At 57.1% G+C, this 25,397-nt stretch overlaps 1 protein-coding gene across 4 annotated transcripts; it reads right to left on the bottom strand.

The window, feature by feature from the left end:
* Positions 1-7,277: 7,277 nt before the first annotated feature.
* On the bottom strand, positions 7,278-24,806 carry CHST1 (carbohydrate sulfotransferase 1). Of its 4 annotated transcripts, none has more exons than XM_053899801.1 (4): positions 24,326-24,806; positions 11,574-11,913; positions 10,581-10,677; positions 7,278-9,444 (listed from the first exon to the last, which is right to left on the bottom strand). In XM_053899801.1, the coding sequence occupies exon 4, from the start codon at positions 9,400-9,402 to the stop codon at positions 8,167-8,169; it is 1,236 nt and encodes a 411-aa protein (XP_053755776.1). In that variant the 5' UTR covers positions 9,403-9,444; positions 10,581-10,677; positions 11,574-11,913; positions 24,326-24,806; the 3' UTR covers positions 7,278-8,166. The 4 variants fall into 4 exon arrangements, with proteins under 4 accessions (XP_053755776.1, XP_053755777.1, XP_053755774.1 ...); XM_053899802.1 differs by having other exon boundaries at positions 11,574-11,701; XM_053899799.1 differs by having other exon boundaries at positions 11,574-11,695.
* Positions 24,807-25,397: the final 591 nt, after the last annotated feature.

The raw sequence follows: 25,397 nt of genomic DNA, 5'->3' as shown, positions 1-25,397 counted from the left end.
AAAGAAAATGATACCAGGTGGAAATTTGGATTTGTACAAGGGGATGAAGAATGTTCAACAATGAAGAGAAGCAGACCACTGGTACATTCAACATGAATGACTCTCAAGTGTCACCTAAGTGAAAGAAGCCAGTCGCAAAAGGCTGCATACTGTATGATTCCATTTACATAAAATCCTAGAAAAGGTAAAAAAACTGTAATGACAGCAATCAGTTCAATGGTTACCAAGGGCTGGGAACAGAGGGAGTAAACTGGCTACAAGAGGGCACAAGGGAACTTTTGGGTCGATGGAGAAGTTTGGGATATTGTGATTGTGGTTGCCTAACTACACATTTGTCAAAACTTCTCAAGTGGTACTTAAAATGAGTGAAGTTTATTGTTGTAAATGATAACCTAATAAAGTGGATTATTTACATCAATACAGAAAACCGTATGTAATGCTTTCGTTTTAAAAAACGCATCACAGGGGCGCCTGGGTGGCTCAGTCGGTTGAGCATCCGACTTCGGCTCAGGTCATGATCTCGCGGTCCATGAGTTTGAGCCCCCCCGTCGGGCTCTGTGCTGACGGCTCAGAGCCTGGAGCCTGCTTCGGATTCTGTATCTCCCTCTCTCCCTGACCCTCCCCCATTCATGCTCTGTCTCTCTCTGTCTCAAAAATAAATAAACGTTAAAAAAAAAAATTTTTTTAAAACATGCATCACAACAACCACAGAGAAGTTAAAAAGAGGGCCAATGGAATTAAAGCGTATTAAGGGATTAAGTGTGTTTTTCAAGAAAAGAGTAAAGATATTGATTAACTTCAGATTTGGATAAACTGAGAAAAAAATTTGTTATTTCTAAGTTACCACTGAAAGAATAGAAACAGATATGTATTTTTCTACTCAGAGGAGGGGAAGAGATAAAATAGATAAAAAAATATATATATATATATATACTGAATCAAAAGTAGGGGTAAAAAACCCCCACACATAATGGGTGAGACAAACAGGAAGCATGAAATAAGCTGGTAGCTATAAATTCAAACATATCAGCAACTGCAAGACATGTATATGAGCCAAAAGTTGGAATCGTAGATTAAACAAATTCTAACCAAAGAAGTCATGCGTTGCTCTATTGACATCAGACAAAATGGACTTCAAAGCAAAAGCATTGCCTGGTAAACAGGAACACTTCATAATGATAAAAGGTTCAGATCACCAGAAATGCATAACGATTTGAGAATTGTAAACATCTAAAGATGCAATCTAAAAATCATAAAGAAAGAAAAATGACAGAACTTATGTGGAAATAGATAAACCCACAATCATAGGGTAAAATCATTAACCTTTCTCAGTAATCACTAGAATTAACAGATTTTTTTTTTTTTTTTTTTTTAGTCGAGAAAGATATTTGGCCAATATGTTTAACTTGACTGGATGGACATATGTAATCCACATTGTCAATTATTGCAGAAGCCATGTTCTTTTTGATCATTGTGCTCAGGCTATAGCTGGGACACTGAGGCTCAGGGTAAATTTCTGATTTGTCCAGCAAGATGCAGGGCAACAAGGTCTCAAGTTGAGTCTCCTGTCCCTGAATCCTTAATTTTCTGCTTTTCCTGGATGGTTCTAAATGTCTCCTGCTCCACCACCCCCCCCCCCCGCCCCGCCCCCCATGCAAGGGCTTTGTCCCAAAGCCATATCCGGTTTCCCAAAGCCAGCTCAAGGCCAGGGTGACATTGCTGAAGGCTGAGGTGTTACCAAGGAAGGAAGAAAGCAGGAAGCAATGCCTTAAGAAGGTATTGTTGCCTGCGGCTGTGATACTATCGTTTGCCAGAGGAGGAAGCCTTCAACAGCTGGGTGTGGTTGTCAGGCGGTTCCCAGACCCCCTCCAGGAAGCTTGAATATTCAGGTTTAAGAAAACGCTATATCCTTTATCACTGGCGACAGTGGGCTTCCCTGGGCCTTCCAGAGAAAGAAAATATTCTGGGTCCCCATGCTAATAATGGCCCTTTGTGAATGGAAAAAGAGCATGGATGCAGAGACCTTAAACGGGGCAGAAAGGCCAAGTCCATCTGACCTAGAGGTGGTGGCTGAGCAGCTGGCTTGGGGTCATCCCCAGGAAGCCATTTTCCCAGGAATTTAGATGATCTTGGGAATACAGCCCAAGATGGTGGGGCAACTCACCCAACTTCTCCTCCTGAGGGTCATTCCTCCAAGGGTGCCCAGAGTCTTCTGGTACCGCCCTGTGGGTAGGCCAGTTGTCCCTGTGCTTAGCAGCCATTCTGTGGGCATTTCTGGTTATCCCTCACTTCTCTCCCTGGCATCAGCCCTCAGTTCCAGGCCTTGGCTGGTAAGAGGACAGCTTTGGCTCCCAAGACATGTTATTAAAGTGTAACTTTGTGCATTGGTTGGTAGCAGTTCAAATTAAAAGATCTTACCAAAAAAATAAATTTGCCCAACAAGTGTTCAATGAGCAGCTATTGTATTCCAGGCACCTTGCTGGGAACTGTGGGCAAAATGGTAATGATCGTGATGATGATGATGGTGACGATCCTTAACGGCCAGCATTTCTTGGGCACTCCCTGTATATCAAAGCACGAGGCTGCAGTCTGCACTTGAATGCATTACCTTATGCAATCTCCCCAATAGTCCTGTGAGGCAGGTATTGCAATGATTATCTCTGTATAGATAAGGATGTGAGGCAGGTATTGCAATGATTATCTCTGTATAGATAAGGACACAGAGGCTCAGAAGGTTAAGCGATGTGCGTAAGGTCACACAGCACGTAGGGGCAAAGATGGGACTGGAACCTAGAACCACGCTTTTTATCACCATGGTCCCCAAGGTGAGTACCACCCAACAGCAAATACAAGTCACCAGCAGGTGGCAATTCCCGGATGCAAACAGTGACAGTAGAGGGGGAGACAGGCAGGTTGGCAGAACTGAAGTTTCGATGGAGCGCTTTGGGGCTCTGTGAAGCCTTGCTAGTTGTCTGCGTGTGCCCCGAGCAGGCAGACTGCAGGCCCCCACCCCAGCCGGGTCCTCAACTTGGGCATTAGTTCCCCAGTCTTACCTACACGTACACATGAAGCCCAGTCTGCCCCAGTGGCCGCTCAGCCCACAGCTTCAGCCAGACTCCCTGATGGGTCCCAACCTTGGCCACCTGCCCATGAGGCTTTGATTCCAACCTCTTTTCCAGCCCACAGGAAACAGAAATGTGTGTGCATTCCCAATATGTCTGTGAACGTGCTTCCTCCACATCTTTCCCTTCCCGACAAGGGAAGTCATTCAGCAGGGAGAAATTGTTCCCCAGGGAGGGGACGAGCCAGGAAGGGCAGGTTTCTCCTAGACAGTTCCCTCTGGGATGATAAGTGGAGCCCAGGGTGCTCCCAAGAGCACCTGCTGTTGGCGAGAAGAGAAACGAGTGAGCAGGTGGGAACACCCAAACAGAGGCGAGCCGTGATGAAAAGAATCGACGAGGCAAGTCCCCTAGAGCCACAGGGAAGTGGGGGCCCTGAGCATGGGGACGAGACCAGGAAGTAACTCCTTAGGACCAAAGCCATCAAAGCGCTACGCGCAGAAGAGGTGGGGCAGGGCCAGTCCTGCCTACGTGGTGCTCTGACCACCCTTTCCCGGGTAGGAAAGCGTGCCTCTGCGTCGGTAGGAAACAGCGCTGTAGAGATCAGTCTAGTAGGAAGGGAAGCACACTTTGTAAAGTGTAAACTTCTGTGCACGTGTTTGTTCACTGTTCTTCTCCTTAGGAGCCGTTTACCTTGGAAATTGTAACAGGTGGCCAGGCAGGTGAGGCACCCCAACAAAGAAACAGGAAAGTCAATGTCCAGCTAGAAAGAATTGCTGACCAGGGTTGGGGCCCGGGGGGGGGGGGGTGGGGGGAGGGAGAAAGGTTGGGCGTGGACTCCTGGAACAAAACTCGGCTCAACCTCCCCCCCCCAACCCCACCATAACTTCTCTCCACCTGCCACGCAGATCCCTCGGAGGCCCTGCTCAATGCTTCATGAAGAACCCCGGGCAAGCAAGTTAAGTGGGGAGCACCTGTCTCGTTCATTCTTTTATTCACTCAACCAGTATTTATTCGACACCTGTTATGTGCCAGGTCGCGTCGTAAAAGGCGTGATTACAACTGTGGCAAACACCGCACAGGAGAAGCACAGAGCGCCGTGAGGGCTAGAATCAGGATAGACAAACATGAGATATATAGTCAGTTACATACCGGCCTCTACTCCAGACAGCAGAACTGATCCGGTCAAACCAAGCAAGGGCCGGTCACTAAGCTGAGATGCAAAGGATGGGTGGGCATTAATTAGGAAAACAGGGGACCAGGAGTGACCCAGGCGTAAGGAGAGGTCTGTGCAAACGTCACAGTGAGACAGAGATCAGCGTTCACTCTTATTGCATAGAGAGTCCCTCCAAAACTTAGTGGCTTAACAACGACCACTTTTTTTTTGCTTTTTAACCCACCGTCTTGTGGGTCAGAAATCCGGGCTGAGTTCAGCCAGATGGTTCCGACGATCCAGGTCATCGAGTGGCTGATCTTGGCGAAGACTGTCTCGTGCAGCTGAGTCAGCGGCCAAGCCACTGAGGAACTGACAGGCCTTGCCCGGGAAGCTGTGGTTCTTCCCTCCGTGGTCTGCGCTCCCCAGCGAGCTATGCTGGGCCTTCCTTCGCGTGCAGCGAAAGGCTCCCACCGGGCAGCCAAAACGGACAGATACGTTCCATGTCTCTGTTCCCATCACGCTTGCTATCATTGTCTCATTGGCCAAAGCGAGGCACGCGGCTAAGCCCAGAGTCAGGTGTGAACAAATTAGGGGCTATAACCGCAACCATCTACCTCAGTGTGTTCAAGGAATTGAAAGAAAGAGGAAGAGCGGAGAGTGAAGGAGGGCATGGGCGGGGGGGGGCGGTGCGGAGGTGAAGCTGGGGTGGGGGAGCCAGGACCCGCAGAACCTCCCGGAGCCCTGGAGGAGTTTGGTCTTTTCCCTAAAAGCAGGCGAGCCCTCTGTTTCCTGATTCTCTGTCGTGTGTATTTGGTCATCATAAATAAATCCCCCGAAGCCTGAACTGCCCTGGGTGAACTAGTAAAATGGATTTTCCAAGCCTGAGAAGCTGAGGACAGGATGTGGAGTGCCGTCTACCCCCCCACATCTCCGCCCGCAGCCCACACTGCGGTAAATGCCTCATCCCATCTCACCTCTGGGCCTTTGCACCTGCTCCTCCCTCGGCTGGAAATGATCTTCTCACACCCCGAGTTGGGCCGGTGCCTGCCTCTCCAAGACTCGCTTCAGGTAACACCACCTCAAAGAAACCCTCCTTGACTTCCCTAAGTCCCCAAGACCCAATACACATCAAATGACACCCTAAGGCCTAGGGAATAAGCCTGTCACTTAGTACAGTGGCCTGGTGGTTTCTAGGACCAAGTGTGTATGGGGCCCAGGCCTGCCTGTGGGGCACACGCCTGGGGGCACAATGCTTTACCAATTCTGGAGCCATCTTTTTATGTGTGTGCCCCCCACTAGCCTGTTTTTCTTGAAGGGATACCCACAACCCCAGGGCCCGTACACAGAAGAGTCAGAAATACTCGAATGAATGAGTGATTCTGTCACCAAGCAGGACTTTCCTCTAAAGCCCCGGTCAGCATTATGAAAGTCTTGTCACAGCAGTTGAGGGGAAAGGTTCTCCAACGAGGCCAGCAGCTCTGGTGTCTTCCAGTTCCTCCAGGAAACCACCCTTCCAGAAGAGAGAAACCTCCCAGCTCTAGGACAATCCAAGGCAGGGCGGTGGGAAAGTAAAGGGAAGTGACCTCCTTGGGAGAAAAGTGCCACAGCACCATTTACTGTGAAGAACCGGCCGGCCATGGCCTCCATTGGAGCAGGCCTTCCCCGGGTGCTAGAACAGCTGGCCGGGGGCCCTGAGGGAGGTACTGATCACCAGAGCACTGATGCCCGGAAGCCAATTCATAGGTTGGCTCACTCACCACAGATTGGAGAAGCAGAGCCTGTGAACCAGGGGCTGAAAAGAGGGCCTCAAAAGCTCCAGGCCCCGCCCACCAGTGCTGACAGACTTTTCCAAACTAGCCTACTGTTCCTTGGAGCCTGAGAGTGTAAATCACGCTGTCTCCCTTTTGCAGGGAGGAAACTTGAAGCCCAGGGAGATAAGCCTTTGACTCATCGGCCCCTTTCAGACGTCACAGCCGCCCAGAGAGCTGACTACCCTTCCCAGCCTCCCTCGTGGCTACAGGCGGCCATGCTGACCAAGCTCTAGCCAATGAGACGTGAGGCGAAGTGATGTCTATGACTTTGGGGGTTTGCTCCCAAATGGCAGAGCTGTGGCCTCCTTTCTTGTTCTTCTCCTTCCAAGGCCTAGCGAGCCATCTTGGACAACACAGCCGAGGGCAACACCTCAGAAAAATGGAGAAGCAACAACATGGAAAGAGCCTGGGCCCCTCATATCCGGGCGCACGGCCTGGGGCCACCCTATCAGCCCTGACCGGCTTACGCTGCACACACTGTTAATAACAAAACAGCCCGTCTCGCTGAGGCTACTATTACCTAAGCTATTTGCTACAGCCACTGAATCCATATCCTCCTGACCCACCACATAGCCCAGGAGTGAGTTTCCTCAGGAAGCCCAGGACCACTGGGACTGCCTAACCCCAGGGGCTCTCATTGTCCCAGGACAACAGAGCTGTGACCTCCACCCCAGGGCCCAGCTGTTTTCTTGAAGTAAGAGCTGGGGAAGTTGCTCGGAGGAAGCTGCTAGATTGCCAAGGATAGGAAGAAAAATAAACACAGCTGATATTCCACCAGCATAGACACCGGCGCACCTGCACGACTTGTTAAAACGCTGAAATTCTTCCAGGCCAGCTGATAAGCAGCCCCGGCCCTGAGCCACCCCACCCCTGGAAGGGTCCCCTTCCCCGGCTATTCCAGGCCCCAGACCCAGAAGCTAAAGGGGCAACGCCCAGCCCGGAAAGGGGTCGCCAGGACCTCATCCTGACCCCTGGACATCGATTCGGCAAGCCCTACTGCTTGTTAAATGGTTTGAACCTGACCCCTGGCCACCAGGTGCCTGGTCTGAACTGACTGAATGGAAATGAACCACTGAGGTCAGCACTGAGGGTGACGAGGGTGGCAGGAGATCTGAAAGGCGGACACTGGCCGCTGAGTCCCCTCCTCCACCTCCCTGTGTCCCTCTCTGCCTCTCCTCCCCCGAACCAGAAACACTTGGCCCACCAAGGCCTGCCCTTGCCGATTCAGAATGTGCCACAATCACACCCAGATATTATTGCACACTTTTATTTACAGAAAACACAGATAAAGCATTTCAATGTTCATTTAGCAAACTGATCCACTCTTTTTTTTTTCTTTTTGGCACAAAGAAATATCACTGATGGACCCCAAGATCAATCCGAAACCCCTAAGATTTATCAGCCGTCACTGGTCCAGGGGCAGCCACGAGACTCAGACAGACAGACAGACAGCATCGCCACAGACTGGAAAATAATAAACAAGGTCCACATTCACCTCACAGTAAAAACCTGCTCACCGACAGGCAAGGGCGGGCAGGAGGGGGCAGTTTCTCTGCTCCAAGGGGGGCAGCGGGCATTGGGGGCAGGCAGCAGGGTGGGGAGGGATTAGACACCATTCATAAGTTAGAGAGAGGTGGCCTTTTTTGTTTTTAACCTCTTACCTTGTGGAAGTAAGACAGTTCAAAAACTACCATACCCTGACCACTCGTCCGTTGGAGAAGCTTCCGAAGTTCTGTGGTTTGGGGCACGTATCTCTCCTCGTGGGCGCCCGTGTGTGTGTGTGTGTGTGTGTGTGTGTGCGCGCACGTGCGCACGCGCGCACATGTGAATGTGTGAGTGTGGTGCTTGTAAACATTGTCACCATCCACGCAGAGACCCAGCATCCGTGTGTCTGAATGGGGCGGGGTGGGGGCTCACCCCACTTCACGTCCCCTCTGCCCCAGTGATTCCTGTCCAAGACATAGTGCAAATTTCAGAGACGAAAAGGGGGCAGAAGGAAGTGGAGGGTGGGCAGGGGACAGGAAGGACAGACACAAAGGCAGGGTGGGGGCGGGAGGGGGAAATAAGGCAACAGTTAGAAACGGTCCATTTTATCAAAACCGACACCACGTGCCCCTCACCCCCACCCACGGCGCCCTCGTCACGAGAAAGGGCGGAAGTCCCGCTCCTCCACCAGACTGATGGAGGGGTTCTTGAGCTCCTCCTCCGACGTGGCCATCTTGTAGCCCAGCTGCGCCAGCACCCGCTGGCAGGCGTTCTGGGCAAAGGCCACGATGTCGTAGGAGAGGCGGAAGCGCCACTTCTCGGCCGTGGCCGCCGAGTTTCGCACGGTGCCGTATTTGTGCTTGCCCAAGGTGGGGTCGCCCCGCGTGTTGTTCTGGATCCAGCGGGCCACGTGGCTGTCCAAGGGGATCCCCAGGAAGCCGTAGATCTCCTCGGTCTTCTTCATGGGGTTCCTGGCCAGGTCCTCGTAGCGCACCAACATGTACTTGCCCTTGAGCCACGCGGGCCGCGTGAGGCCGGTGGACACGGAGTTGGAGAAGTCCTCGCACACCGTGGTCAGCTGCGTCACGTCCAGGTTGTAGGGCTTCCTCCCGGTGCCGTACCAGAGGCGCCAGAGCCGGTACGTGTCGCGGAAGGTCTCGCTGCGGGAGGCCAGAATGCCACGCGGGTCCCGGACCAGCTGGATGACCTTGAGGTTCAACCGGGGGTCCTCAACCAGGGCCCGAAGGTCGTTGACCTCGGGCACCCGCACGGTCTTGATGGCCACGTGGCTGCGCTCCCGACAGGCCTCGGCGGCCACCGTCAAGTTCAGCACGCCACACTTGCGCACGCAGTCCCCCTCCTCCAGCACCAGGTCGGCGGAGCCCGGCGGGTCGCACACGGGGCGAGAGCACAGCACCCTGCTGGCCCCGCGGCGGAAGATCCTGTCGGTGGTGTGGTTGACGGGCGGCGGCTTGATGTAGTTCTCCAGGAAGTAGAGGTCACAGTCATAGAGGCTCCTCAGGAGGTCGCGGCTGGCGCCCAGCATGACCCGCCGGTCCGCGGGGCTCTTGCCCTGGGTAAAGCGGGGGATGAGCGTGTTCTGCACGTGGTAGAGGGGCTCGAACAGGTAGAAGACGTCCAGGTGCTGGTTGAAGAGCTGGCCCACGAAGGAGGAGCCGCTGCGCGTGGTGGCCAGAATGAGGATGTGGGTCTTGCGGGAGAGGTTGTAGGCAAAGGTGGGGCCCTCCTCGCACAGCCGCTCGGCCAGCCCTGCCTCTGCCAGCCCCGGGCAGGTGTGGAAGGACTTGGCGGTGAAGGTGCGGATGGCCGTGTACTGGATGGCGATTGAGGCCAGGGCAAGGAGGAGGACAGCCTTCCAGGAACATTGCATGGCTGGGCACCTTCATGGGGCTGCTTCTCCACCATGCGGGGTCTGCGGGCAAAGGTGGGCACCCCTCAGGAAGCAGCCAGGCGTGGGTGCCTCGCTGGGCCCCGGCCGGCGCCTTAGAAGGGCTGGCCTCCTGGGGGGGCCCTGGGACCTGCCTGATTCCCTCTGCCCCGTGCTCACACACACACCTAAGGGCTGAGCAGCTTCCAGGCTAGACTTTCCAAACTCTGGGGACTCCTGGGAGTTTCTGGGCACTGAACAAACGGACTCCCCACACCCCCGGGGTTTAACCTACAGAATGCTGCAGGGGACTCCCGCCGGGACCCTTGAGTTCCTTAGTGGGGCTCCGCGGTGCCAGAAGCTGACTTCCCCGGCTCACACACTCAGGAGCCCACCAGTCCCTGCCTCCAGCCATTCCCCTGCCACTGCCTGTCACCCCTGCCAGCACCTCCTGGGCCCGCCTGCATCTTCCACCCCCCGTGAGCAGGCACCTGGTCCCCCCACGTGGGCATCTTTCCTCCAGGCCCCTGCCCACCCCTAGTATCCACTCACCTCTGCCCCCTGGGCCCAGGAAAGGGGGACAAGTGTGTCAAGCCCACCTCCCCAACTTAGGGATGTAGGTGACCGGTTTACTCTAGCTGAGGACTCCTGGGATCCCCCGGGTTAGGAGAGCCAACTGGCCCAGAACAGGACAGTTCCAGGGCTGCTGAATAGCATCCCTTACCCAGACCCCAGCACACTCCAGGTTTGTTTCTGGCCACAGGGGCAAGGGAGGGGTCCGGGCAGAGGGCAGATGACCCCCACTGACAGCAGAGTGAACCGGCTCTTCCGGGCCCCCCATCCCAGCCAATCCTCAAGGGCCTCCGCCATTAGGCTCTCAGCCCTTCTGTCCACAGGGGGAGCTCAGAGGCCCCACTGTGACCCAGCAATGGCCCCAGAGAACCAGGCAGGACAGAGAGGAGAGGAAGGGGTGCAACAGAAGGGACACCTGAAGGAATGAGAAAGTGGGTGGGGTGGGGACAGGAGAGCAGGGAAAATGAAGGGGGTGTCACAGGTCTGGAGCGAGGTGCCAGCCTGAGCATCTGGAAGTCCCCCCCAAGAGAGGCTGGCTCAGCTCCCAGGCCCTGGGGGAGGGCTGGGGCCGCTCCAAGAGCGAATGCAGGGAGGGCTCCACCACTCACCAAAGAGGGGCTGCTCCGAGCTAGGGAGTCCACAGCTGCCGGGGCTCCTGGCCTAGCCGGCGGTCCCAGCCTGTGCAGATGCCCTGTGGCCAGCAGACTGCAGAGAGAGAGAGGTAGGGGAGGGGTTCTGAGGGGGGGGGTTGATCTGTCAGCACCGCCCTTCTCACCCCTTCTGTCCTGTGTCCTGTGCCCCCACAGACTACCTTCCAAGGCCATGGGACAAGGGCCCTGGCTGCTCTCCCAGATCACTGACTCAGGCCTCCAAATATCCTAGAGCCATCTTTTATCTCCTAGATCTGGCCCTGAGTCCTGGGCCCTCCACCCACCTCCCCACCCCCTAGCCATCCTCTCCTAGCAAGTCACTGTCCCTCATACCACGACCCGATGGGCAGGCCTCCATCACCAGCTGACCAAGAGCTGGTGCCCCACATGGGGAACCACCCCAGGGAGGACCCCCAAACTCATCACCCAAGGCAGCTGCAAAGAAATCCACTGGCCACAAATACCCCGAGGCCTAGCTAGCTCTGTTCAGCTCTGGTGGCCAGACTGACCCACCAGACAGATGCCCGGCACCCGAGAATGGAACGGCGACAGAGTCAAAGCTGTCCCAGAGAATTAGGCCGGAGCACAGCCCCGGCTGGTTCTGCATTTTATTTATTTATTTTTTTTTTAATTTATTTTCTGGAGGAGAGAGAGAGAGAGAGAGAGAGAGAGCATGAGCGGGGGAGGAGCAGAGAGAGAGAGGGAGACACAGAATCTGAAGCAGGCTCCAGGCTCCGAGCTATCAGCACAGAGCCCGATGTGGGGCTCGAACTCACGAACCGTGAGATCACGACCTGAGCCGAAGTCGGACGCTTAACCGACGGAGCCAGCCAGGCGCCCCTGATTCTGCATTTTCAATCGACAGAACCACCTGACCCTTCAAAATCTGACTCGTTCAGTGACTCCCCAAGAGAGGTTTAGAGAAGTCAACAGGGCCGCCGGGGGGCTCACCTCAGACCTCCCGGTGGAAATGGCAGCTCTGTCTAGACAGCCCAGACGCCGAGGGCCGCACGGAAGGGACAGCCGGGGAGGGAGGTTCTTCTTCCAGCCACAGCGGAGAGGAGAGCGGCTACCTACAACTCAAAGCAGAAGTGGACCAGGGAGCATCCCTGACCTTGACGCTGCTCGCGGATTCTAAGTTAAAACATCAACACCGTGGCGAGCGTTGTTTCGGTTAGCATCTTCGGAGTACTTCCTAAGTGCCAAGCCTTTGACCTGCATCCGCGCGTGTATTCCTCACAGGAACTTCCCGTGGAAGCCAATTCTTAGCTCCGTTTCACACTGGAGAAGGCTGAGGCACAGAGAGGTGGAGTCACCCCCCCTGAGCTCGCGTGCCTGGCTTAACGCACATCTAGCAGGTTCCCAAAGCCCTCGCTCTTTCCCTCTGAGGAGATTTGACCTTGTTCCTCCAGCTTCCGCGCACTTGGCCTTCAAACATGCATTCGATTAACGTCCCCAGCCCACTTGTGAATCGGCAAGAGAGAGACGGGGCATAAGAAGGGTACAGACGATCCGTAAGACTTACGGCATGTTCCTTCCCTTCGCCGTCTGGTCTTGTTGATCTACTGGCTCGTGGCTGAGGGGGTGAACTTGTGCCTTGTGAATATTCTGCCCACATCCCGCTATTTGGCATGACTCCTTTGGGGGAGGGGTTCGCGGATCCTCACGTCCCAAACCTGCCGTGCTGCCTGGCTCGGCCAACTCTGAACACCATGCGGTTCCTTACAGCCCCCTTTGGGAGGGCAGGGTCTTCACTCCCATTGTTTAGATGGAGAAACTCGGGCTCAAAGACTAAGCAAATGGGCATGGGAAATAAGGAGTAGCAAAGACTCAAATCCCCCTGTGTCAGACTCTTAAGCCACTGCTTTGAACCCTTTACCATCAGCTTAGCGGAGTAGAAACAGACCTAAAGAGTCTGGGTGCCTCAGGGAGGGGCACAGAAGCTGGGCTGAGGTGACAGTGGGCCATCTGAGGCTCTGGGGGTACTTAGTACGTACAGGGAATAGTACCGCGTCACCAGGTGGCAGTAAATAGGAGAAGAACACAGTCTAGATTCTTGCGAACCCCCAATGTGATCAGAGAAAAACCACACCCCTGACCACACCCCATCCCCCCACCCCCGGCCCGCCTCACTCCCCGCCGGCGGTAGAGAATGCTGACTCCATCAACAAGGTTGGGTGAGGTGCCCAGCAGAACTGCCTCTCTGCGTTAAATTAGATCCTCCTACAAAATGCAGGCCCACCCTGCCTGAGTGCCCCAAGACAAATGCCTTTAAAGAACAGGTAGGGAATACCATTAATAACAGTGCTCGTAATATTTTTTTGACGTCTTTTTTAAACTTATTTTTGAGAAAGAGAGTGTGTGCAAGCAGGGGAGGGGCAGAGAGAGGGGGGACAGGGAGAGAGGGGGACAGAGGGTCTGAAGCAGCCTCCGTGCTGACAGCAGCGAGCCCGACGCGGGCCCCGAACTCACACATGGTGAGATCGTGACCCGAGCCAAAGTCAGAGGCTTGACCGACTGAGCGGCCCAGGCGCCCCTGCTCGGTACGAGTTTTAAGTTATTTAAGGGTCTGCAGTTGCAATGCCATTGCATTAGGTGGCCCTCCCTTTGCTCTTAACCCGTGAAGATCTGCCAGATATCCAGCATGGTCCGGGCTCTGTTCTAGGAATCACGGAGGGGAGAAAGCATGAAGGCAAGCACTTCCTGGGCATTCACGATGTTTATTCCAGGCGAATGCTCCTCACGCCTTCACGCCAACCCTGTGTGGTCGACGTTGCCATATCCCCATTTTACAGATCAGGAAGCGGGGGCTCTGCAAGGTTAAGTGACTTTCCCAAGCTTACACTCCGAGTAAGGAGCAAAGCCAGGATTCTAGCCCAGGCACTACTCCCTGGAGCCCACGCTCGAATCCTCCTCCCTGTCCCATGACATTAAACCCCTGGGGTCCCCACCGAGGCAGGAAACAGACGTCTTGAAGAGATTTCACTTAACTCTAAGATTCTGGCACCAGAAGGAGAGGTCACCCGTAGAGGGGACCATTTAGGTTTCTCCCCTCACAACTTCCCCCCCACTCCACCCCAGAGAAACTTAAGGCCAGGATTAGCAACTGCTACCTTGGCTAATAAATCAGAAGTAACTGAAACATCCCGACGCTACAAATCCCTAAGAAAGGGGGACTCAGTGTCGCAGGTATAGCACCAACAAGGGGAATGCGTTCAAAGTCCCAGCCCCAGGCCATTCCCCTGTCTCCCAGGAGGGCAAAGCTAGGGCATGGGAACAGGAAGATGAAGAAAGTCAGACCCTCCTAGAAAGGCCCCTGCTCTCCTGCCAGCCTGGCAGAACTGGGCTCAGGGCTGGCCAAGCTTCCTTGGTATGCTGGAGGCATCTGCCCTGGAAACCAGAGGCCCCAGGGCCAGGTCCCACTGTTCCCAGGGGAGCCCTGGCCACTGCAAGGAACTCTCCAACGCCCTTGTCCTCCAAGCCAGACTGTGAGCCCCACGGCCCCTCCCTGGGCTTTGAGCAGGGCCTTCCTCCACCCTTGGTTAGTCACAATCCAGACAAACCCTAGACACAGGAGCCCAGAATCTGTAACCTCTGTTGGAAGGCAGGGGAGTTGATGAAGTCCCAGCAGGAAGCTCAGATTTCAATGTCAGCCACCGTCAGATTAGGGCACAGATAAGGGCACACGGTGGAAGTGAAAAATGCGTCTACATCAGAGAACTGTAATCCAGAGCTCAGAGCTCAAGCCACGGAATCCCATCCATCTGGATTATCACGTAGCAGGTGTGTGGACCGGGATTCACTAGCTTTTTCTGGGCCTCAGTGTCCCTACCCATAAAGTGGGTATAGCCATAGTAGTGACTGTAAGAATCCAAGCATTGAGTCAATGCCAGGCGTAGAATAACGACCTCATGCCTGGGACACGGGCTCTGGCACGAGCCCCATTGGCGGCCAGGTTTCTTAATCTCTCTGGGCCTCTGTTTTCTCACCCAAAGAATGGGGACAATTGTAACAAGGCTGTTGTCAGGACTCATTGGTTAACACAGTGCCTGGCATAAAGTAAGCCCTCAATAAATAACGATACTCTTATCATGAAATGTCTTGTTTGCTTTTTGTCTCAGCTGAGCACCTCAGAACAGATCTCACTGATTCTGAGAGTGAGGTAGACGCTCTCCCTGACTGCGGTGTCCGGACCTCTGCCAGGCAGGCCTCTGCCCACGTGGCCCCTTCTTCCCTCCTCTCCTCGCCCAGCCTGAGAACTTTCTGCCGCGGAGCCGCCGCAGTGGCTTGCCTGCTGCCCTCTAGTGGCCACATCCTGTAGTGCAGCCTCTTAGCGCCGCGTCCTTGCTGTGTGTGTTCAGAACTCCTGGCCGGCTGCTGCCGCTTTATGGGAGGATTCAGCCCGCGGGAGGTGATGTTGCAGGGTGCAGTGAGGTGCGATGAGGACACCCCCACCTGAGCTGTGGCCTCTGCTCTGTGCATCCTCTCTTCCTCACCCTCACCCCAAGAGACAAGCAGCAACAAGCGTCCTCACCTCATCCAGAGGGCCTCTCATGCCTCTCTGGCAGGGGAAGGAACGCTGAACTTAATATCACAGGCGGGAACGGCCTCTGCTTTCCCTGGTTGGGAGACCTTGGACTTATCCCCTGGCCTCTCTGTGCCTCGATTCTTCCATAGATCCAGCGACTCTAAGGGCCTCCCAGCTCTGATCCTAGGAAGGCCTGGCGCTCCATTTTCAGAGTCAGGGCCACCCTGGCTGCAGGCAGAGGGATGCTCCTTTGGGAGCCGGAAAGCCCCAGTCATCTTCCAAGAGGATATCAGGGCTGGCAGCTGGGCCCCATCCCCCTCAACTTGGTCCACGGCAGCCCCAGCGGGGGCTAAGAGCCAAGGGGCTCTGCCCTCTGGTGAGTTCGCCCCCAGCCTCCTGCTCTGTGAAAATCCCATGCAACCCAGAGCTGTGGCATTTGCCTCTTCTGGGCCACAGGCCCCTTGGAGAGACACAGTCCCTCTTTCCACAAAGATTCCTTCGTATCCACAATTGTACACACACAAGCAGAAGGCTCCAGGACCCCCTAAAGCCCACCCATGGGCCCCTTAGAGGCTTCACCCCCTCTATGAGCAGCATTCTCCCCTGCCCCAGGATCTTCTTCCCAGCTGACCATACCAGAGAAGCCTCCACAGATATGTATATACTGATATGGGGCTATCACCCAAGATAAAGAAGCTAGAGCCAGAAAACACATGTGCAACAGTATATACTACGGCTTGTTTGTAAAAAGGGGATGAGGTGGGGGGGGGGGGAGGGTGTTTATACACATGCGTATACAACCACTGAAAGGATTCTCACTGAACTGGTAAACTGTAGATGCCCCTGCCGGAGGGACTAGGAGACCGGAGCGGAGTAGGGCGAAGCCATGCCAGGCAAGACCTGGAGGGGTGGGACACTGGTAACTCCCTGCACCCTCTGTTCTGCCCCCAGGGCACTGCCTGCCAGCTCCCCCCTCCCCCACTTCCAAGGCAGCGGGGGGGGGGGGGGGGGGGGGGGGGGTCAAAGTCACTACCTTTTGGCTCTGTCTGTTCAGGCAGGCCGCTAAGGGGAGCAGTCAGCTGGTGCTGCTGAGACAGGGCAGGCGCTGACAAAGAGGGAGACCTCCAGGGGGACCCGGGGCTGCGGGGAGCAACCGAAGCCTGAGTTGGGGAAAGGACTCCCCTCCCAGCTTTTTCTTCCCGAAAACAGTTTGCAAAGCTCCGAGGAGATCGGGAGAGCAAAGAAGAAAGATCCTGAACGTCGTATTTCTGACCAGCCCCGGGAGCCAGGATGGAGGGCCCCAAGGCTCTGAGGCCCCAGGAACTGGAGCAAGGGGCCGGGGGAACTGGACAGGGAGGGAGGAGTTGGCACACAGACCTCTGGGAGAGCCTGCAGAAAGGAAGTGCTTAATCCCTGGGTCTGCGGTAGCCAGCGCTGACCCACCATCGATGTTTGTTTAGTTAAGACGAAAACATATAAAAGAGCAAGGTTGGTTTTTTTTTTTTCTTCCTTAAAAGAGTGAGGTGATGAAACGAGCAAGTGGAAAAACAAGGGTACAAACGAACGTCTGAAAGAACCAGAAGCCAGATTAGCATCCAAGAGCCAAGACACTTCTGGGCCGGCATGGGGATCAGGGCTACCCGGCAGCCAATGGGAAAAGGGAAATATTTCATTTCATGTTTCATAGGAGCCATGAGATGAAAATGAAAACATCTGCTCAAGAGATGCCTGACTACTCCTGACATTGACTCTCCTAGAGAACCCTGAGCATAGCCTGCCATTCTCAAGACCTCGTACCTGCTAAGCCTGAGGACAAGTTTCTTGGGGCTGTGTTCTAGAACATCCTTCAAGGGGAGCAGCATGCCAACCCATAATTCAGCCAGGGCAGCCTCCCAGGGGGAGGAGATTTCTTGGGGTCCAGAATCAGCCCCTGTGGTCTGGGTCAGCCCAAGGGAGATCGGAGGCAACAGCTCTTCTCTCTGCGGTCAGGCCTCCTCGAGTTGAAACACTGGGAGGCAATGGACCTTCTCCCCAGAATCTGCACCAACACAGACAGGGTGTTTGTACACAGTCCTTAGAGTCCCTGGGCCCCATAGCTATCCACAGACCCCACAGGTAGAACCAGTGCATTGTCAGGCACCTTGACAATGTCAAGTTCTTGCAGCCAAGGTTCCAGAGAGTGAGTGCCCACCAACTTTCACCCTCAGCAGAGACACTCAGCTGCCTTTTATGAGCTCTCGTATCTCCGGAGCAGGTCACTCCAATGTCCGTACATAATGACACGGGGGGACACCCATCAGTGTCTCAAGCCTCCTCGAAAAGTTACCCACAGGAGCGCCTGGGTGGCTCAATCGGTTAAGCGCCCGCCTCCTGATTTCGGCTCAGGTCATGAGCTCACGGTTCGAGATCGAGCCCCGTGTCGGGCTCTGTGCCGATAGCACAACCTGCTTGGGATTCTCTCTCTTTCTCCCTTTCTCTCTCTCTCTCCCGCCGCCCCCCCCCCCCCCGCTCATGTTCTCTCTCTCTCTCTCATAATAAATAAACTTAAAAAAAAAAATAGCTATGAGAACCTGAGCAAGACACTTAACCTCTCTAGACCTCAGTTGTCCTCATCTACGAAATGGGAAAGACGGTCACAGAACCTTCCAAATAGTCGGGTTGTGAGACAGCAGGTTGAAAAATACCCAGAGCCTAGCACAGCCCGGGCACAGAGCAACTACTCACTCACTAAGTAAGAACCGTGAGTGTGATTTGCGGGGACGACTCAAACCTACAGGCCGGCTGTAATGGCCTGACAAATGTGGAAAGAAGTCCGAACAGATGCCACAGCCTCCCCCCCGAAGCTCCCACGGCCTGTGTGGTTGAAGACACTTGCTGTGGGGGCTGCAGAGACTGCTTCCCGGTCCTTCTGTGAGCCCGGCGGGTTGGCGGGGTCCTGGCCCGTCCTGAGGAAAGTTTTCTCCGGCGGTGGGGAGAGTGACTGACCTCCTGGCACAAGGCTCCAGTGTGCCCAGAGCTTCACGGGGGAAGGATGAGTCAGAAGGGCCCGGTTCCCTCAGGCCGGTCCTACCACAGCCCGGCCTGTGGTAGGCGGACCCTTCTGCCCCGACATTGGGCGGAAAGGCCCCGGTTTCCTGTCCCCCCCCCCACCCCTCCGCAACAGCCACAGGCAGAGAAGGAACAGTACCGAGGCCCCACCCCCTGGACACCGGGCTCTGGCCCATCCCCCCAGCTTCAAGGACGGGAAACGTCCAGCAGAGGCTAAAGCACCAGCAGCTGCTGCTGGAGGGGCTGGCAGGGGGCACCACCTGTCTCCAGATCGGGGAGTCTCCAGCCTGGACCCCGGCTGGCCCCTGAGGATGAGGGCTGGGCATGGGACAGGCTCCCCTGAGCCTCTGACACAGGATGGAGGGGCCGCAGGAGCAGACACCCAGAGGTGACTCCAGCCCTGGCTCACATCAAGTGGGTGCTACAAACCATCCTTCCCACGTGAGGAGCAGCGAGGCACAGGCAAGTGAGGGCGTTCATCTAAGTGTGCGAAGCTGGTCTGTGCTGGGGTCAGGGTTCGAGCTCAGCTCTGAGGACCCTTACCACAAAACAGAAGGCCCCAGGCCTCGTCCGAGAGTAAGAGCATCACCCAGTACCTGGAGACTAGAGGGCAGGGGCAGGGAGTGCTGGGGCCAAGGTGGCCCCCAGGGACCCAGGCATTCACCCTGACCCAGACAGGGGCTCATCCAACACCTACTGACCATCTCTAAGGATCAGGTCCCTGGGGTGTCAGCTGGAGGGATGGGGCTGCCTATGGCCCTGCCTGCCTGATTCCCAAGCACAGCAAATAGGTCTGTGCCGTCACGCCACTTCCTGGCTGGGGGGGGGGGGGGGGGGGGGGGGGGGGCTCTCCCTCCCCAGACGAATAATGAAAGGATGATTATCAGGAAGACTGGAAGAGATGATGGGTGTGGACATGCCTGGTGCAGTGTGGCACCTGAGAGAGAGCAGGTGCCACAGACACTCTGGCTAGGCAAGGAGAGGGAGGTGTGAGTATGTCCTGGGCCCAAAAGCTCAGGACTGTCCAAATCCCGTGCAGCCAAGAGGACACCAAAGGCTGTCTTTATTACTACCTGGCCTGAGATGGTCTGGAATGGAACTTAGGGTTTGGGCTCCAGACCAGGATAAGGTCTCCCTGCTCCCTAATCCCAGAACTCACTACCAGCCCACAGTTGGTTACATGGACGCCCCTCCCCGGCCCCCACCAATGCCAGGATGCCGGTGTGGCTCGACCTGTCACCCTTCTGTCTCCTGGATGAGAAGTGTTAGAGAGAGCCACCCACTGGGAGCGTGAAATCGGATGAGTGTCTCTGCCCCCACATCGACAGGGGCCTCGACAAGCCACAATGGCTGCTCGCTGAGGGTCTACCGTTACGTTATGAGCCTTTCATGCACCACTTTATTTGACCCTCTCCCCAAGCTTGGGAGTCAGGACTACAGCCGGATCCACATCACCGTGACAGACAGAGGCTCACAGAGGTTGAGTGACTTGCTCCTACAGCTCAGAAGCGGCAGGATGGGGAACTGGATTCAGCCTTCAGGGCGCATGGTGTGTGAGGTCCTCACCTCTCCCGGGTTCTCCCTGAAGGCTTCCCCTCCTGCCCTCTCTGACCTCCTAAAACCCTGTCTGAACCAACCCACTTAGCTCTCCTGACCCTAGACTCACGCCAACACGGCAGAAGGCGAAACCCAGACCTTGGGCCCTGGACAGGCTTACCGTCCCTGAGCCCCAGGTACCCGGGGAGGGGAGCCCACACCCACCTCCCAGGGCAGGTGAGGGGCTTAAATGAGATCTTGTATTGTGTCTGGTTCCAGGCAATCACTCGATTAAAACGATACCTTCAGAACGTTGGCTTCAGACTTGTCTGCCTCCCTCGCCTCCCTCCCTCCCTCGTCTGCCTGCAGAATCCCCGAGGGAGAGCCCCAGGCCCTCTGTCAATCCCCACCCTCGGTGCCCAGCCGGGGGCCCGCAGCACGTGGCAAGGACTTGATGGGGCACTAAACAAGCCGCTGGCCCCCCCGCAGAGAGCCGGAGAAGGAGAGAGCTGTGCCCCGTTCCCCATCCCAGAGGAGGAGATGAGCTCTCCCTCCAATTCCCAGCTCACAGCCTTCCAGCTCTAATCAAGGAGCAAACACAAAGAGGGAATCTCTAAACATTTAGAAAACGCGGGAACTCTGTGCCCCACGTGGCACCATGGGGATTTATAAAGAACAAATCATGCCTGACAAACTTGATGGAATTACAAGACTGGTGGATGAAGGAAATGCAGGCAGGGTAATATATCTTGATTTTTAGCAAAGCATTTGATACAGCGCCGCGAGTAATCTTACAAAATTAATTCAAACAGACTTGGCCCTAAGCACTTGTCATGGGGCCGAAAGCAGGAGGGGGCAGGTCCCAAGGGTCCTGAGTGGAGGAGGCAACCCCAGGGGGAAGGGGTGGAGGGATGGGGTCTGGGAGTGGGGGCAGGGCTGCCCAGACCCAGCACTGGGTCAGATCTTATCTGACGTCTTCATTAATGATCCTGAGAGAGGGAGTAAACAGTCCGTTAATGAAATTTGCAGAGGATATTAAATTGGAAGGTGTTGTGAACACCAATGAGGACAGCAAAGTGGTCCAGAGAGACCTGGGTGGCGGGGGTGGGGGAGAACCTTGGCAGGAAACTGCGATTTTGGCGGGGGCTGGGGGCAGGGTGCTGGACCTGTGGGCTGGGCAGCATCTGGGGCTACCTGGAGAGCCAGGGAAGAGGGGAAGGCATCCCCGGGGCTGGTGTGGAGCTGGCAGTGATGAGATATGAGAGAGGGAGTGCCTTTAGGGAGCTTGGGGCTGAAGCCCACCTTACAGGAGGGAAGGAGGGGCTGTCTGCAGGCCAGGGAGAAGAGGGTGGCAACGGAGAGAAGGGCTGGCTGGTGAGGGAGACTCTGGCTGAGCCATCACTGGTGCCCAAAATGTCCCCGAGGCGCCGCTCTGACACTGCCGAGGCCGAGGCCGGTGCTGCAGGGTAAGGACAGGCCCCTCTCCCAGCCAGCTGGGCTCATCAGCTGGTGGCTCAGGCTGGAGCCCCTAGATGTCCAGACTTGGAGGGTGTGCTGGGAGCACTTCACCAATAGAAGATCTAACCTGGGGGCAGGAGGAGGAGGGCAGGGTCCGTTCTCTTTCTGGAGAGTTCCCGATCCCTCTTTCGTCAGGAGGGAGAGGCCCCTCCAGGATCTGGAAAAGTTGCCCCACCCCGATCTCTTCTCACAGTCCTCGGAGCCTGGACCTGTCCTGTCCCTCTCCCTCTGGCCCAGTCCCAAGGAGGCTGAGGCAGAAAGCTGCCCATCCATCTGGACTTGGGAGGATTTGTTCCCACAAGGCTCCTAGACAGGTGGGGTTTGAACAGGAGCCAGGGCTCCCTAGCACGGGGACGGGCCCTCAGCAATCTAAATAAATGCTTTGTGGGAGGAAGAAATGGATGGCTGGTTCCCAGCTGGGGCGGCTGGGGGAGGCTCTTCCAAAGCAAGAGGCCAGCCCTACCAGATGTCAAGATCACCTGCACAGAGGATAGACCCAGGTGACCACACAGGGGGTGCTCCTTCCGACCCCCAGAATTATTATTAATAGTTCCACTGGTTCCATTGCAAGTGCATTCCCTGTATTAACATATTTGACCTTCACGGCAACCCTGCTGATAGGTGCCCTTTTCTCCCCATTTCACAGAGGACGAAACAGAGGCACAGCGATGAGCCTTGGCACGGAGTCAGGAGGCCCAAGGGAGAAGGAGCAGTCGGCCAAGAGCCTCAAGGAAAGCTGAGCAGCTCCTGATGGGAGGACCGCAGGGGGTGGGGAGAGGCAGCCCCTCCTGTAGGGACCCTAGAGCCTCGCCCAGCCTCTCCCCACCCCCATCAAAGGGAGTTGGCCCAACTCCTGCCACACTTGTGGAGCCCGATTTTACTATATGTTTCCCTTCTCCCCCACCACCGCCGCGCTACACCGAGTCCTCAGAACAAGTCTGTTTCCATGGAAACCATACAGTGACTCAGGGCTTCGGGACCTTCTCTGAACCAGATTATGAATATCAAATGCTCCCTCCCCGCACCAATGCAGAGTGAGTTAGAAAAGTAAAGAGAGAGCCACGGTGGGCAAGGGAAGGAGACAGAGGCGTGGGCAAGGGGAACTCGGGGGGGTACAAGTCTGTTCCCCCACCCCCTCACCCCCCCCACCCCCGCCCATGAAAGCCTGGCTCCTGGGCCCCTCTGCAGACTCAGTGGAGCACAGATGTGTACCTCTGTGCGTCTGCAGCCAGCACACATGCAGCCCCTACATCAGCAGCATGAGCACCACCCTTTCTCCGGAACTAGGATCCTGTGGGTGGGGGCAGGGAGGTAAGGGGGATCTGCATCGTTCCTACTCGGGCCCTGAATATGGCAGAGGGGGCTGAGAGGCCAGGAAGGAGGAAAGCTGTCTGCAAGAGGAGCTCGACTTCCAACGCCGAGGAGGAAACCTCTGGCCAAAAGCACTGTAATGTTTAGCAAAGAGGGAAATTTGGATTTTAGGGGGGGAAATGTGTTTCTGCTTTAAGATGAGGAGGCCGTGTTAAGTATATGTGCCCGGGGTGGCGGCGGCGGGGGGGGGGGGGGGGGGCGGCGCATGACTATTCTTTCAAAGGCCCCAGCAGGGTTGGGGTGATCATTAGCAGAAACTTCCTCTCAAAAGCCCCCCACCCTGGCCTGGCTTAGGGCAGCTCACCTGCCCTAATGGAGACAGTATCCGGGAAATCAAAGTTTACAGAGCAGGCTCCTGGCCTCCCACAGGGGGCTGAGGCCCAAAGGCAAATCCGCCCCCTCCTTTCCCCAGCAGCTCCCTGAAGACCCAGGAGGGAGGGGGAAGAGAACAGGTTGGAGGCTTGATACCTCCCTGGTGAATCCAATGTGTGAGTCATGACGGTGAGAACACTTGGAAAAAGAAACAGGGTCATGGTGATGCCTTTGAGCGTCCCCGCTTGCTGAGGACTGGAGCCTGGGAACCGCCTGCCCAGGTAAGGTCTCTGCCTAAGGCAGCTGGCCCCGTCAATCGAAAGGGGTTGAGAAAGCCCTGAAGGCGGATACCTGGGACCTTAGTCCCCACCTGCTTGCCTCTCAATACCTACACTTTCCTTTGGCTTGCCAAAGCAACTACTTTCCCAACCAGAGTGCCTACTCCCCTGCCCCTAATCCTAGGTCCCTTCTCTGCTCTCTGCCCTATGAGCCATCCAAAAGATGCCAGGCTCAAGTCTGTCCTGCTTAGGACCAGTGTTTAAGTCCATCGGTGGGAAACGTGCACCAGAGGTGAGGTACCTAATCCTGGGAAATGGCAGGCTTGGGATGGGGGGAGGGGGCACCCTGTGGCATGGCAAATCAGGCCAAGGTGCCACCCTAGGATGATCCTCAGGTCTTACATTTTAACCCCTAGCTTCCCAGCCAGGGCCACTCTGGGCTGTTAACTGTGAAAACAAGCATTGGGTTCCTGGAGCCTGGGAGAGGCTGTGCCCGGGGTCCTACCCAGAGAAGAGCGAGAGGGTGGTTCTGCCTTCCCATGGGGGCGGGGGGGGGGGGAGGGCTCTGCACCATCCGGCGGCCGGGGCCCTACGGGGACCCGGCTCATCACAGGGTGATCGGTGCGGGTTCGGAGCCAAGCCGGGGAGTGGGGGGGGGCTCAGGAAGCAGGGGGCAGCCCCCTGCCTCTGGATGCAGCTCTGGTTTGGAAAGTTGGTGCAGGCGTGGGACCTCGGGGTCTCGAGGCGTCTCAGCAGCCCGGAGCCGGGCAGGTTGTGGGACGGTAAACCCGGGGCAGCCCCCGAGTGCGCTCCGCAGCCGCGGGGAGCTGGGCGCCTCGGGGCCGCCGCGCGTCTCAAGTTTGCTGCCCTCCCCGAATGGGGGCGGGGAGGGCTGGGGTGGTCGCGGCGCTCGCCCGCCGGGAGCCCTTCCTGCGCCCAACGCGCTGCCGTCCTTCCCGCCGCTCCCCCCCCCCCCCCCCCGCCCCGGCCCGCACCGCCGGTAGCGACGGTCCTCGAGCGGAGGGGCGTCTCCCACCGCGCCCGCGCCCCTCCCGCTGCTGCGGCGAGGGTCCGCTCCCGCCCGCCCGGGGCCCGCCGCGCCCGGCCGATACCTGGTGGGGGGGCGCACCGGGAGCCGCTGCAGCGCCCAGCGCCGGCTCCATCCTCGGGTCTGGAGTCAGGCTCGCCGGGGGCCGGCGGGCGGCGGCGGCGGCGGCATCGGCGGCGGCATCCTCCGCCTTCCGCGCCCTCCTCCTCGGCCTCCCTCCTCCCTCCTCTTCCACCGCCTCCGCGCGCCCCTCACGGGCCCCTCTGCATGGCCTGGGGGCGCGAGCCCGGGGCGGCCCGGCCAGCGCAGAGCGTTCTCCCGGGCAGGGGCGCGGGACCGGGGACGGGGTCGCGAGGGCCCGAGGGGCGCCGGGCCAGGGGCCGGGACCCGGCGCGCCGCAGCCCCGGGCGCCGGAGGAGAGCAGCAGCCGCAGGCGCCGGAGCCTCGCGGAGCGCCCGCCCGCCCGCCCGCCTCTCGAGCCGAGCCGGGAGCAGCGGCGGCGGCGGCGGCTATAGCGCCGAGCGAGCGGCGGGCGCTGCGGTCCGGGCTCCACCCCCCCGAAGCCGCCCGCCCCTCGGCGGCCGCCCGCCCCCTTCTCCTCCCCACCCCGCCAGCGCGCGCCCTCCCGCTCCCCGCGCCGCCCCGCGCTGCCCCAGCCTCCGGCGCCCCGGACGCCCCCTCCGCCGGCCGGCTCGCGTGCCAGCCCCCACCCGCTCCCCTGGAGGGAGCCACACCCACACCCCGGGGTTGAGGGGGTCAGCGAGGGCGCAGACTGCCCACTGGCACCTCTTCCCATACCCTCCAGGCCCTCCCACCGAGGGCGCGCTCATCGAGGGCCTTCATCCGGAGTGCCGCCCGCCCCCCCAAGAAGTCCGCCGGAGCCGCCTGGCCCCGAGCCCACATGTCCTCTACCCCTTCCCCGGCCAGCGCAAAGGAGGGACTCCAGAACCCAGAACGGGAGCCAACCACCTTTAGGGGCCAGTACCCCCAACACACCCCTAGCCCATTGCCCCCCATCTTTACTTCTCAGATGTGGAAACGAATCATTTGCCCTGTTCCAGTTGTGTCTCTTGGGCAGGGGGGAGGGCTCCCCTAGGTGGATTTGCTGGGGACCGTCTCCAGGCCAGTCCCACCCC

The sequence above is a fragment of the Panthera pardus genome, unplaced genomic scaffold (genome assembly GCF_024362965.1).
Source record: "Panthera pardus isolate Hobbes unplaced genomic scaffold, ASM2436296v1 HiC_scaffold_12, whole genome shotgun sequence".
NCBI lineage: Eukaryota > Metazoa > Chordata > Mammalia > Carnivora > Felidae > Panthera > Panthera pardus.
Note: the sequence above shows the minus strand (reverse complement) of the source record. Positions and strands in the feature narration are given on the sequence as shown.